The sequence below is a fragment of the Microtus ochrogaster genome, linkage group LG5 (assembly GCF_000317375.1).
Source record: "Microtus ochrogaster isolate Prairie Vole_2 linkage group LG5, MicOch1.0, whole genome shotgun sequence".
Taxonomy (NCBI): Eukaryota; Metazoa; Chordata; class Mammalia; order Rodentia; family Cricetidae; genus Microtus; species Microtus ochrogaster.
In genome coordinates this window covers 47,362,270-47,376,027 of record NC_022031.1, presented here as the reverse complement: position 1 = coordinate 47,376,027, position 13,758 = coordinate 47,362,270, and the positions used below count along the sequence as shown (strand labels likewise).

Genomic DNA, 13,758 nt, shown 5'->3' with positions numbered 1-13,758 from the left:
GAGGAGGAGGAGGAGGAGGAGGAGGCGGAGGAGGAGATGACAGTCACAGAAGGCTTCTGTCTGGGGCTGCAGGGGACAGGGAGAGATGAAGCGAGAACAAAGTCACGGACGGGGTGGACTCAGGCAGCAGGCTCTGGGTGCTGGGAAGGAGCAGGAGGAGAGACTGGCGATCCCTAACAGCAGAGAGGACAGAGCAGAGACTGTCGGGATGTACAGGTCACGGCAAATTCAGGGTCTTGTTCCTGATTATTCACACCATAGTAACATACCACAACACATCCTAAGACAACCATTCATCAAGCAACTAGCCCACGTAGAAAATTACTACAAGTCCAGGACCAGACATGGAGGCTCAGCATTTCAGACTAGAAACAGGACAGAAGGAATACAGAATCTGGCTCTTAGTTCTTATATAGTTTTCAGCATTTAACAACATTTAAAAATCTAAACTGTTAATATCTTTTAAAAATAATATAAAAACAGAAGTCTTTTAGAAGTGTTTTTGGAAGATGATACTGTGAGGTGATTAAGCAAGTCTATGAGAGACTGTAGCTGTCACACGTAGACGCCCTGATTCTAGCCCTGCCATTAAGCAAGTCTATGAGAGACTGTAGCTGTCACACGTACAGGCCCTGATTCTAGCCCTGCCACCTACCTAGTTATGACAATCACATCAACTGCCCCATGTCTCGGTAACAACAACTATCACTGGTAGGGTGATGAGCAGAATATATCTGATACAAAATGGAAGGCAGAATATCGGGGTCTGTAGGATAACGCAGGAGAACCAGGGAGGCTGGGCAGGATGGGGGAGTCAGCCGAAACTCAGCACATACACGCATACCATACAGAAACCTGATACAAGTAAGCTAGGTTTTCAAACTGTTAGGGAACCGAGGAGACAGCTCAGCAGTTTACAACAGTGGCTTCTCTTGCAGAAGGCCTGGGTTCAGTTCCCAGCACCCACACGGTGGCTCACAACCCTCTGTTATTTCAGTTCCAGAGATCCAATGCCCTCTTCTGGATTCTTGAGGTTCCAGACATATACATGTTCCACATACATACATTCAAGCAAAACACCCATACACATAAAATAAAAATAAATCTTTAATAAACTAACTACAATAGCTACTTCAGAGAACTCATCCTAAGTATGAAAATAATTTACCTAATATATAATATTAATTCAATACATACTAGCTATCAAGTAAGTAATTCCACATCTCCTACTGACAAAATATATAAACTATTAAAAGAGAAAGCAGTGTTTTTTAATGAAAGCAAGCGGTAGCTTTCAGTAAAATCATTGTAAGACTTTTCTGTTTGAGTTTGAAATAGTATGTTCTCGTCTTTCTCATTTGATAGTTTGAGTCATGCTCTTCAGTATCAGCAACCTGAGAGAGAAACTTCTTTGTAATCATCCTTAGCAAAAAAAAAAAAAAAAAAAAGTCCTAAGTCCACAGACCATATTGCATTTTAAACCAAAAACACAGCAAAACTTGGACTCCTGCTCGTATGAAGAAGGGTTTCTCTGCAGAGCAATCGGATGCACTCAGTCATTCCATATCTGAACAGACTGCCTACGTATCTAGTGGATGATTTCAAATAGCAATGGACGAATTCGTCATTTAGCTACGGATTAGAGAGAAGTAATATAGTGTTTCATAACATTTAAGTAATATTTTTCGCTTAATGTCACCAGTAAAAGATTTTGTCAGGAAAAAAATAATTAGAGTAGCTACTTCACAGGGCTCATGATTAAATATGAAAATGAATTTTAGCTGATAATATAATACTAACTCAATTACTAGCAAGCGAATAATTCCACCTCACCTACTTTCCACAGCCATGTGCTCCCACCACTACCTTACCATTACTACTACGTTATATTATATCCCTGTTTATAAGTACTCAATAATTTTTAAATTATTATAATAAAAAAATTTAATTATTTTTATTATTGGTTGTCTGTGAATGATGGGAGGGGGCTGTGTGCCACAATGGACATGTATGTGGAAGTCAAGAGGATTACTCTGTGTAGCTGATCCTCTCCTTCTGCCTTTCTGTGAGTGCTGGGCTAGAACTCTGGTTGCCAGGCTTGTGTGGCAAGTTCCTCTACCCAGCAAGCCATTCATAGCCCCAGCAAAGATGAATTCTAAGCTGTGCAGTGGTGGCACACACCTTCATCTCCAGCACTCAGGAGGCAGAGGCAGGTGGATCTCTATGAGTTCAAGGACAACCTGGTCTACAGACTGAGTTTCAGAACAGTCAGGGCTATCCAATGAGACTTGAAATTAATCAATCTACCTATCAACAAACAAACAAGCAAATAAATAAATAAATAAATAAATAAATAAATAAATAAATAAATAACCAATCCAACAAAGAGAAAGACAAGAAAAACTTTATATACGCCATTATCACTTGGACTTTTTGCTCAGTTTTTCACATGTATGCTTTTTTATCGTGTCAGTGCTAAATGTTAGAGTTCGTTTCACAACTCTAACAATAAAATATTTGGATGAATATTTGACATTTTCTTGTGTTAAAATGTTCCCATTAAAAAAAAAAAGCAACAACAACCTGAAAGAACCAGTGCCACTGGGAGAAGACAAGGGGGAAAGGGCAAGAGATAGACTTTGCACCCAAAACCTTCGGCACCATTTGGGTTCATTCACTGCACACGCATTAAGGACATCAAAAACAAAAAAAACTTTAAAGGAAAAGGAGCCACTTATTACAATCTATAAAAGAATTCTTAAAATACCTCATAGTGCAACATGAGGGCAACTTACCAGATAGAAGAAGCCAGTAAAATATTAGTGTGGTTTGTAAGAAATTTCAGTGGAGGCTCTGCAAGCAGTATACAGGATAAAATTCCTCCCCCAAAGCAGTGGAGCATAGCACTCAGCCAGCTGGACAGGGGGTTATTCCACGCCACTGTCACAGATCCTGAAATGACAGAGGACAAACATGCTCTGAGATAGCTGTATATTTACAAGAAAGCTCCCAGGACCCGTTATATTAGAGAAATAAACCAAATTTGTAACTTCTAACAAATTATTTTCATGAGTGAGCTAATCATGATAATTTAAACAATATTCTTTTTCCGTCAGTGACCGTACTGTGTGGGGTAGGGTGGGGTGGACGTGGGTCCATGTATACGTGGGCACGTTGGGGGGTGATTCTCCAGTGCCAGCACAGGGAGGCCTCATGGTGACGTCAGGGTGGCTCTCCTTGCTCATGTCTCCACATTACTTCTGAAACAGGGTCTCTCCTGTACCTGAAGCCTGCTCTGCAGTTAGACTGCCAGGCTAGTGAGCCCCCAGACCTGCGGTCTCCAGACCCCAGTACTTCAAATATGCTACCAACAGAATTATTTTCCAAAAAACTCTCTGCAAGAGCTGTCACACTGCAGCTAAATTGAAAGTATAAGGGGCTGAAACACAAACAATCTTATATGAACGTTAGTAACAGATACTGCAAGTGAGCTGTGACGGAGAGCTGGAGGAAGACGGGGCAGGCACATGGCGCAGCAACTGAATGAGGCCTGCTCCCCACAGAGCCCCCTGGAGCTGGAAAGGCACAAGGGAGTGGCTGTGCTGGAAAGGGCAGTGGTCAGCGACATGAAGAGAGCCACATGCCCCGTGGTGACAGGGAGCCCCTTGTGGATCACAGGAAGAGCCTACGCTGTCATCCAACCGACGAAACCAGGAGCTGGCAAACTGTTCATACTGACTAGATGTAAATGTTTGAGACACCGTGGGCTCTAAGGTGTCTGTTCAATCACCTAGCTCCAACTTGGCAAGCAGCAGTCATAGGGGACGTGTGACAAGTGAGCCTGCTACATCCCAGTGAGACTGAGAATGAACTCTCCACATAAAATCATAATCCACCTCAGGAACTCACCTGACATCACTCCTGCAAACCCCAGATGACGTACCAGACCACCTAGCCCATTCCACTGCCTATGTTATAACAAAGCCTGAACGGACTCTTCAGTGTAGGCGAACATGGCCTGTCTATCTTGTACCCAATCTAAACTTAGCTCAGTCGCGTGTACCTATTTTTAAGAACCACTACACTGTAGTTTTGTTTTGTATTTTTAAATTTTTCAAACAAGTACATATTTATATTGGGCATATTTCCCTCAGGCTTCCTTTTCCTCCATTTTCTTCCTCCTCCTTCTGGTAGAAACCACTACACTGAAGATATTTTCACAACAGTTAACATCCAGCTGGCAAGTGGTTGCTATGACACCCAGAAAGGAGCATGGGATGACTGGCTTTCTTAAACTTTCCACTAGAGGTGGTATTTGTGTGAATACTAATATGTTTTTATTTTGGTGTTTCTCATATAGTTCTCCTTTTCAAAAAAAAAAAAAATGGGGAAGCAGGGAGATAGCTTAGTCAGTATAATGCTCTTTGTGCAACGATAAAGACCTGAGTTTGATCCTCACAGTCACCTTAAAAAAAAAAAAAAAAGGCCCACGGTAATGGTGACTTGCATTGGAGACAAGCAGATCTCTGGCCAGTCAGTCTTTCCGAATCAGTGAGCTCCAAGCAAAAGTGAGACTGTTTCAAAAAAAAAGCAGAAGCATCTTGAGAAATCACACCTGATGCCACCACTGGCTTACACACACACACACACACACACACACACACACACACACACACACACGGAAGCAAAAAAAAAAAAAAGGAAGCTGGGGAAATGGCTTAGTTTGTGTAATACCCACCTTGCGAGCACCAACAGCTGAAACTGATCTCAAAACCATGTATTAAAAAAAAAAAGCCACTGGTAGGGTACATAACCCCAGCACTGGTGAGGTGGCAACAGGCAGATTCATGGGATCCAATGGCTGGGAGGACAAGTTCCGGGTCGCTGAGAGGCTCAGTCTCAAAAACAAACAAACAAACAAACAAAAAGACAAACAACATGCTAGAGGAATTGCTGGTTTTAAGAGTATATTTGATTGGGAACGCTTGTAACGGGTAGAACTAAGAATGTAGGACAAAGACAGCGTAGAACTAAGAACAATGTAGAAAAAGGGAGAACCAGGGGGAGCAATGAGAAATGACAGATTGAAGAGAGAAGAATAAAGAATTGTGACTAGACAGAGCCAGTTGTGAGTAGATTTCTTACCTCTCAGATCTTCACCCTCAGATTTTTTAGCCCCCTGAGGTGTGTGTGGTCTTTAATTGAACCCGGAAAGGGAGTCTTAACGGTTAGAACCTTTAAGACCTCCATTACCTTTGGAAGAGCAGCCAGTGCTCTTAACCTGAGTCATCTCTCCAGCAGCCCAGAGTATGTCTTAAGAAGACACGTGCAAGACATGGGTGGTGATACAAACCTTTTACCTCAGTGTGTAGAATATTAGTTGAAGATGTGGTACATTTGTTTATGCTGCGGAACATTTGTTTAATGATGCAAAGATGTGTTGTATTCTTTTATGTTGCATTTGTGAAGCTGTGTTACTTTGCCTGTCTAAAATACCCGATTAATAAAGAGCTGAACGGCCAATAGTTATGCGGGAGAGGAAGAGATGGTGTTGCCAGGCTGAGAGAATAAACAGAAGGAGAAAAAAGAAGATCAGAGGATTGAGAAAAGAAGGTGCCAGCCACACAGCCAAACACGAAACGAGAGGGATAGAAAAGATATACAGAAATAGAGAAAGGTAAAAGCCCAGAGGTAAAAAGTAGACAAGATAATTTAAGAAAAGCTGGCTAGAAACAAGCCAAGCTAAGACTGGGCACTCATAAGAATAAGCCTCTGTATGTAGGCCTCCCAAAGAGCAAAAGAGTTAAAAAACCAACTACAACCCAGCACTGAGGAAGAAGAGGCAGTTGGATTTCTGTGAGTTCAAGGCCAGCATGGTGTGCATAGGGAGTTCCAAAACAGCCAGATTTACATAAAGACACTTGTTTTCATTTTTGAAAACAAACAAAAAACATAACAGACAAACAAAACCACTAGGTGTGGCATTACCATGCTTTCAAGCCGAGGTCTTGGGAGGCAGAGGCAGACAGATATCTCTGAGTCTGAGGCCAGCCTGGTCTACAGAGTAAGTTCTAGGACAATCAGAGATACACAGAAAAACCCCATCTTGAAAAAAATCAAAACAAACAAACAAAAAAAAAGATGCATATAAACCAGAATATGAAATTAAACTCTACCCCTGGGTTTCTTTTATCGGTTAAGCGGTTAGACAGATGACTGAAAACAAAGTTATTTTAACAGAGCATTTAATGTAAAGAACTGCACACTAGACAGCTGGGACGTGAAGGTAAAGATGATGTAACAGAGGTATGCGCTTCAGAAAGCAGTTACTATTCTGGGGGAACAAAGGATAAGCTCAAATTATGAAAACTCAGAAGCTCAGAGAAAAGCTCTTTAGAGCCCAGACTAGGACCCCTGAGGAGGAGACACTCTAGCTGGTGTCCAGCCCACTCGTTATACAAACACGAGAACCCTGAGTCTGAAGCTGTCACCCCATGCTACCCAACCCATTAGCAGCAGACACTGGTCTACTGACTCTATGCGCACACTTTCTACCATATCACTCTCTGCCCAGTATCTGATGTCTGGTCAAAGATTGTTCCAATCCACTAAGAAGGAGGGGAAAGTAAATATGTTCAAGCAAGAACTCTAACTCTCTAAACTCAGAGAGGTCAATTATAGATTACCGTGTGTGAGTATGTGTGTATCAATATATATGTAGTGAGACATATAAATGTGTGTACATGTGGAGGCAGAGGTAGAAGCTCGGTATTCCCCTCAACTGAGATTATTTTTTGAGACAGGGTCTCTTACCAACCTGAAAGCTCACCAGTTCAGCTAGCCTGGCTAGCCAGAAATCCCAGCATGCGGCACATGTGTGTGCCACAGCTCAGAGCTTCTGAACCCCGTTTATGAGGGCTGGAACACAGATAAGCCCCAGCCCCAGTCCTTGAACAGTCATTTCTAATGCATCCTTTCTCACTCCACACTAGACAGAGACTATTCTAGTTTTTAAAATCATACAACAAAAGCTGCTGCTGAAAACCACGAGTGCTGTCTTCATATCTAGGTATTTGTTACATGGATAGATACATTTTGAACACTCATAGGCCATATATTTATGCCTTTTGCCCTTTTTACATTCATATCCACAAAAACTGTAAGATATGGAGCTAGAGAGATGGCGCAGGGGTTAAGAGCACTGGCTGCTCTTCTAGAGGTCCTGAGTTCAATTCCCAGCAACCACATGGTGGCTCACAACCATCTGTAATGGGATCTGAGGCCTTCTTCTGGCATAAAGACATACACACATGCAGCTAGAGCACTAACTCTTAAAAAAAAAAAAACTGCAAATATCCTGCCATCACTTTCCACCTGTCTACTACACCAAGGTTAATAAATTCTTAATATATTAACCCTTTCATCTCGCACAAAAGAGATGAAGGAAAATGGCAACCTTTATTTCTGTTATAAAAAAACAATGAAGAAATTGCTTTGTGGATGTGGAAAACACAAAAATCATGGAGAAAAAAAACATAACAAATGACAACTTATTGAGACTCATACATATTGAGAAGCCAAGAACACTAAATAGGGCTGCAAAGCAAAAGCAACCAGTGAACAGTAAGAACTGGAACTAGCAAGCTCTGGAGTCAAGAACAGGCTCTATAATTTACTACCCACGTGCCTTAGGAAGGACACTTCATTCTCCTAAACTCTGCACTTGTCAAATGAGTGCACTAATACAGGAGCATGCAGGGACTGTAATTATCCAGCTGAAACAGTCTTCATGGAGCTGAGCTCAATAACTATTATTACTCGGTAAGAAGAACAGAGCTGCCATATGAGACACCATGAAAAAAGAAAAGGAGCTGACTTAGTTAGGCTGTAACAGTATCTTTTGTTTGGGGACCCTCAATATCTAAAATAGTGTCTGAAAGAGCATGAAGTTCAGTAACAATTTGGTTTAATGAATGACACATGATTGGGAAGTTAGCAAAAGAGTTGTAAAAGCCTGTAGACTAAAATAATAGATGTCCTAGACAGAAGAAATAATTGTAGACTAAATTCTCAGGAAGCTGGGGTATCGCTCGGTTGCTGGAGTGCTTAATAGCAGGCAGCATTGAGCTCGGTGACACCAGCACTCGGGAGGTGGAGGAAAGAGGACCTGAAAGTCAAGGTTATCGTCTAGTTCAAAGCTACCCTGGGTTCCGTAAAAGCTTGGGTGGGGCTCTTAGAGAAAAGACAACTGAATGTGGACATAGACTTAAATAAATATGTTTGAAGTGGGGTTTGGGGGTAGTGGGGACTGACTATTTTTGTCTTCTTTTTTGAGAGAGGGTCTCGTTATGCAGCCTAGGTTGGCCCAGAACTCATGATCATCTCTTGTCAAGTTCCTGAGTACTGGGACTTCAGACTTTCACCTCAGCACATGCCACCACAGCCAAAGTATTTTAATTTAATTAATTCATTAAGATTGAAGAAAGAAAAACAGGGGAACCCCTAAGGTTTGTTCTCAGCCTACCTGATGCTTCAATACTTTAATACAGTTCCTCATGTTGCAGTGACCCCTTCCATAAAATTATTGCATTGCTACTTTATAATTGTAATTTTGCTGTTATGGATCGTAATGTAAAGATTTTGGGAGATAGAGGTTTGCCAAAGGAGTCAAGACCCACAGGTCGAAAACCACAACTTTGAGAGGAGCTCAAAGCTACCCTGAGTCGCATGACTCTCTTTCTCAAAACAAAACAAACCACAGAAACAGAAAAGGTCTGAAGGAGAGAAGATTTTAAGTAAAAGAAGAGAATAAGATAGACTCGTGGTATAGCCAAAAATAGTGGGGCTCACCTTAATCCCAGCATCTGAGAGGCCTCAGCTCTGAGAATCCAAGGCTAACCTGGTCTATAGAGAAGTTCCCAGACAGTCAGGGTTACTCAATGAGACCCTGTCTCTAAATAAATAAATAAATAAATAAATAAATAAATAAATAAATAAATAAATAAAATTGAAAAGGAAAAATAGAACAGCAGGGCGTGGTTGTGCACACCTTTGATCCCAACACTAAGGAGGCAGTAGAAGTAGATCTCTGAGTTCAAGGCCAACCTGTGATATGGGAGTGTCATATATCAATCTGTTGATTTCATTGGATAAGTAATAAACAAACTGCTTGGGCTCATAGCTTAGAACATAGGTGGGTGGAGTAAACAGAACAGAATGCTGGGAGGAAGAGGAAGTGAGCTCAGACTCCACAGCTCTGCACTCTGGAGCAGAGATGCCATGCTCCCGGCTCCTGGGGGGACGCGGGTACAGCTCTGCTCTCTGAGGCACACGCGATGAAGCTCCGACCCAGGATGGACGTAGGCTAGAAGCTCCCTGGTAAGCCACCTCGTGGGCTACAACAGATTATAAGAAATGGGCTAGTCCAGGTGCGAGAATTAGCCTAGAAGAGGCTAGATAGAAATGGCCAAGCAGTGTTTAAAAGAATACAGTGTCCGTGTAATTATTTCGGGTAAAGCTAGCTGGGTGGCGGGACACAGCCCACCGCTCCTATTACTACAAAACTGGCCTACATATGGAGTTCCAGGATAGTCAGGGCTAAACAGAAAAACCCTTTCTCAAAAAAAAAAACAAACAAACAAACAAACAACAAAACCTTACTCTATTAACCCAAGACAAAAACTTTAGACAATCAGATGCAAAGAAGAAACTAGATTTAATTAGCAGACAAATGAAAGTAACTGAGGAAAGATTCAAGTCACATTAAATAGGCTGATGATTTTGTGTCTTTGATTATGAAGCAAAGGTAATCTAAAAAGAGGAGAAGGATGCTCCTTGCTTTCCTTGGGTTAAGGGGCTGTAGAGATGGCTCAAAGGTTAAGAACACACAAGTGTCCTTGCAGAGGACCCAAGTTCAATTCCCAGCATTCATGTTGGGTGGCTCACAACCATCAATAACTCTAGTTCCAGGGAACCTGGAGTTCCCCCTGGGACCTCTGGCTTCCCCTGACACCTACAATCATGTATACATACCCCTATAAACAGACATTCATATACGTAACTAAAATATAATAAAAATAAATCTAAAGAAAAAACCCCTACAACCTCAGTCAGATCGATATAAGAGGTAGTTCTCTAAGCTGTTGGAAAAGAATATTCTTATTGCTACACAAAGAAACACAGGAACAATACAGAAGCAACCCAGCAAGGCAGTTTCTTTTTAGGAGGCACACAAGCACACCAGGCAGGAAATCTGACACATTTTGATCCTCACACGGGAGGTAAGACCTCTCCCTGCTGGCTGGCCACATCCTCGCTCCCTTCCAGGTTGGCTAGCTGCAAAACAACTGAAGCCAAGAAGAAAGGGATCTGCCAGTCTGGACAGCCAAATTCTGGGAACACAGTTTGCCTCCTTTGACAAAAGTTTTATCAGATGAGAGAGATTAAAGATTTGCATAAAAGTTTTACAATGTGGGGGTAAGAAAAGATTTGGATTCCTTGACATAAAAGTTTAACAAGCTGGGGAAGGTGTAAGTGCTGTTGACCCTTGGCAGGCTGGCCATGCTTGACAGAAAAACAGTTTCTCGCAAAACCTTTTATTCTCTAACCATTCCTAAAACCTACACAGAGATTCCAAATAATAGGATACACAAGGGAGGATTCCAAGGAGGGATGTGTTGGCAGAGATGAAAAATAAAACCAGGATCTTAAGGAAATATAGGTTTGAAAAGGGAGAAAAGAAGAACCTGAGGGACAGACCTCAGCTGCTGGAGTTTGCTCAACAGGCATCATGAATCCCTGAATTTGATACCCAGTGCCACATAAAACGAGGTGTGGTGACACAAACCTGTAATCCCTGCACTCACTCAGGAGGTGGAGGCAGGAGAATGAAAAATTTAAGGTCATCCTTAGCTACATAGCAAGTTCAAAGTTAGCCTGGAGTACACGAGACCCTGTCTCAAAAAGAAACGCGCTGGGCAAAGGAGCAAAGTCTCACTGTGTCTTCTCTGTGAGCAAGCCTAGATCCCACAGGAACCCACGCTGGCCAGATCCCACAGAAACCCACGCTGGCCAGATTCCACAGAAACCCACGCTGGCCAGATCCCACAGAAACCCACACTGGCCAGATCCCACAGGAACCCATGCTAGCCAAATTCCACAGAAACCCACAAAGCCCAGATCCCACAGAAACCCACACTGGCCAGATCCCACAGGAACCTATGCTGGCCACATTCCACAGAAACCCACAAAGACCAGATCCCACAGAAACCCACACTGGCCAGATCCAGCACACCTTCTCCAGCCTTGAGGAAGTCTGCTGGCTGGTCTGCTTGTTGCTTACTTTTCTGTGCTGGCAGCTGAACTCAGACAGTTGTGTCTTTGATTGTGAAGCAAAGGTAATCTAAAAAGAGGAGAAGGATGCTCCTTTCTTTCCTTGGGTTTAAATAACTACAACTAAGGGGCTGCAGAGATGGCTCAATGGCTAAGAACACACAAGTGTCCTTGCAGAGGACCCAAGTTCAATTCCCAGCATCCATGTTGGGTGGCTCACACTTGTCAATAAGTCTAGTTCCAGGGAAAAAGGAGTTCCCCTGGGACAAGTACTCCACTACCAAGTCCCCCACCCCCCGCCAGCCCCAGGTTTGTTAATCACCAGCTAGAAAATCTTCCTATTCGTGTCTCTGACTCCTGAAACTCTTCTATATATATCATCCTGAACCAATGATATTTTAACACTGGCTATAATGCAGTGGGCAATTCTGCAAACAGCTTACCAGTTGTTATCAAAATGACTTTCCTTAGAACACCAGCCTAAACTCTGTCCCCTTTAGCGTCCCCCTTACTAACTGCTGACATGGGGGGCACGAAGCCTTCTTTGCTTCTCTCCTCGAAGTCTTTCCTCAGCTCTCTTGAACCTCCCAGTTCACAGACACAGCTAATAGCTACCCCTGAGCCATCTCTGGGCAGGCTGGAGGTCTGCCTGCAGTGTGGGCTGCACACGGCTGTCACCCTGAGTGTGAAATGGAACATAATGTCCGCCAACCACACACCAACAGGAGCCTGTCACATCTTCCTCTGGCGGGAGATGGTCAAGCTGGAAAGACCGGTGATAACAGAATTAAAAACACCCACGCTCCCTGCCTCGTGAAGTCACGGTGTTCTTCCCTGAATCCTGCACTCTGTCAATGTCCAGACAAAGTGCTCATTTTGGCAGCACATTGTTAAGGTGGACTGTGTGCCTGTGCTCTGCTGACTGTATTCTAAGGACGGTAAGTTTAAGTTTAAAAAGTGCCTGAATTATTTGAATGGCTGGGGAGAAATTATGTTGACTAGACAGGCAACAGCTACCCAAATAATCCTGTAATGTTACAAAGGTGAGCTGGTTTCAGAGTTTCCTGGGGCCGGGGTGTTGAAACAGCACCTCTTGTTGCCCAGGCTGGCTTTGAACTCATTGTATAGTGAGAGGGCCAGAGCAAGACCAGAGTCAGGACAGGTTTCTAATAGCCCCTGACAGGTACCAGGTCTTACTTAGTTTCATTTTACTGGAATCAGCTAGACTGAGCAAGCAGTCCTTGAAAAAGCCGCAGCCCAGAGGCTAACAATCAGATGGCACCCCACAACCTTGTACAAACTTAAAAGAACTAGAGACAGCTTCTCCCGCCCTGCAGCCGAAGAGCCCTAACCACTGAGCCACCAACCAATCCCACAGCAACCCAGAAAGTGTTTGCTTAACCCCACCAATCAGTCCCCAGACTAGCCTCCCTTCCCTGGAATGCCCTTAGTCTTGCTTAAAAGGAACCTTCGGGCCTCTCTGACTGGAATTTTAATAAAACACTCTTGCTTACTGCATATGAGGCCGGTGGTCTTTTATGGGACTTCTTGCGGACACTGACATATAGTTCAGGCTAGCCTTAAATTCTTAGGGCCCTGTTGTGGGTAGGGAAGAACTCTGCTATCTGCACACACATGGACTGTAGGCCTTACTGTACTATGGGTTCTAGAGCTCTGGAGAACTGGTCATTGGGAGCATGAAAGTCTTATAAAGTTCGAGGCCACCCAGAAAAGACCACCAGATTCAAGTCATTTTGTAATTAGCCAAATTTGTTGAAACTGTTGGCAGGGCTGAGAAGAGCTTTGAAAGGTGACACCCACAAGCACTTCATTTCTTCATTTCCAGCTCCGTGAGGAACTGCCTTACTCCCCTGCACACAGTAATAGGTGATCTTACAGAAGCCAGAGCAAGAAGCTAGTCATTTGATAACAGTTTCACAATTCTGGGAAGGAGGCAAAGAGGCAGGGTTGCTGGGAACTCATCTCTCAGGAATTCAGGTCAGAGAGGAATGGCTACAACCATGGGTGCCTAGCCCAAAATGGAGTTTTCCTCAGCCAGGGCAACAGCCCTGCCAACCCGTAAAGCGTGGATCTACTGTCGTGATCAAGGTGAACCTCGGATGAGATGCACAGACACCAGGGCTTCAGTTCTAAATTAACACAAAGAAATACTGCCACACAGACAGAGAACTCAAACTAACCACTGTTATCTACAGACAAAAGTCTGAAAAAATGTATTTTAATCAAAAAGAAAAGAGAAAAGATACATGAGAACCTAAATAACTGTAGGCCTAAGATCCACAAAATTCAAAGACACACTTAAAAATAAATTATGGGAGCCGGGCGATGGTGGCGCACGCCTTTAATCCCAGCACTCGGGAGGCAGAGGCAGGCGGATCTCTGTGAGTTCGAGACCAGCCTGGTCTA

General features: G+C 43.2%; 1 protein-coding gene across 2 annotated transcripts in view; it reads right to left on the bottom strand.

Annotated features, from left to right (window-relative positions):
- Tmem38b (transmembrane protein 38B) overlaps window positions 1–13,758 on the bottom strand; it is a 30,871-nt gene that overhangs the window by 13,336 nt on the left and 3,777 nt on the right. For both annotated transcript variants that reach the window (XM_005362194.3, XM_026786838.1), the window contains exon 2: window positions 2,796–2,952. In XM_005362194.3, coding sequence (XP_005362251.1) covers window positions 2,796–2,952 — 157 coding nt within the window. The remainder of the gene's footprint in view (window positions 1–2,795; window positions 2,953–13,758) is intronic.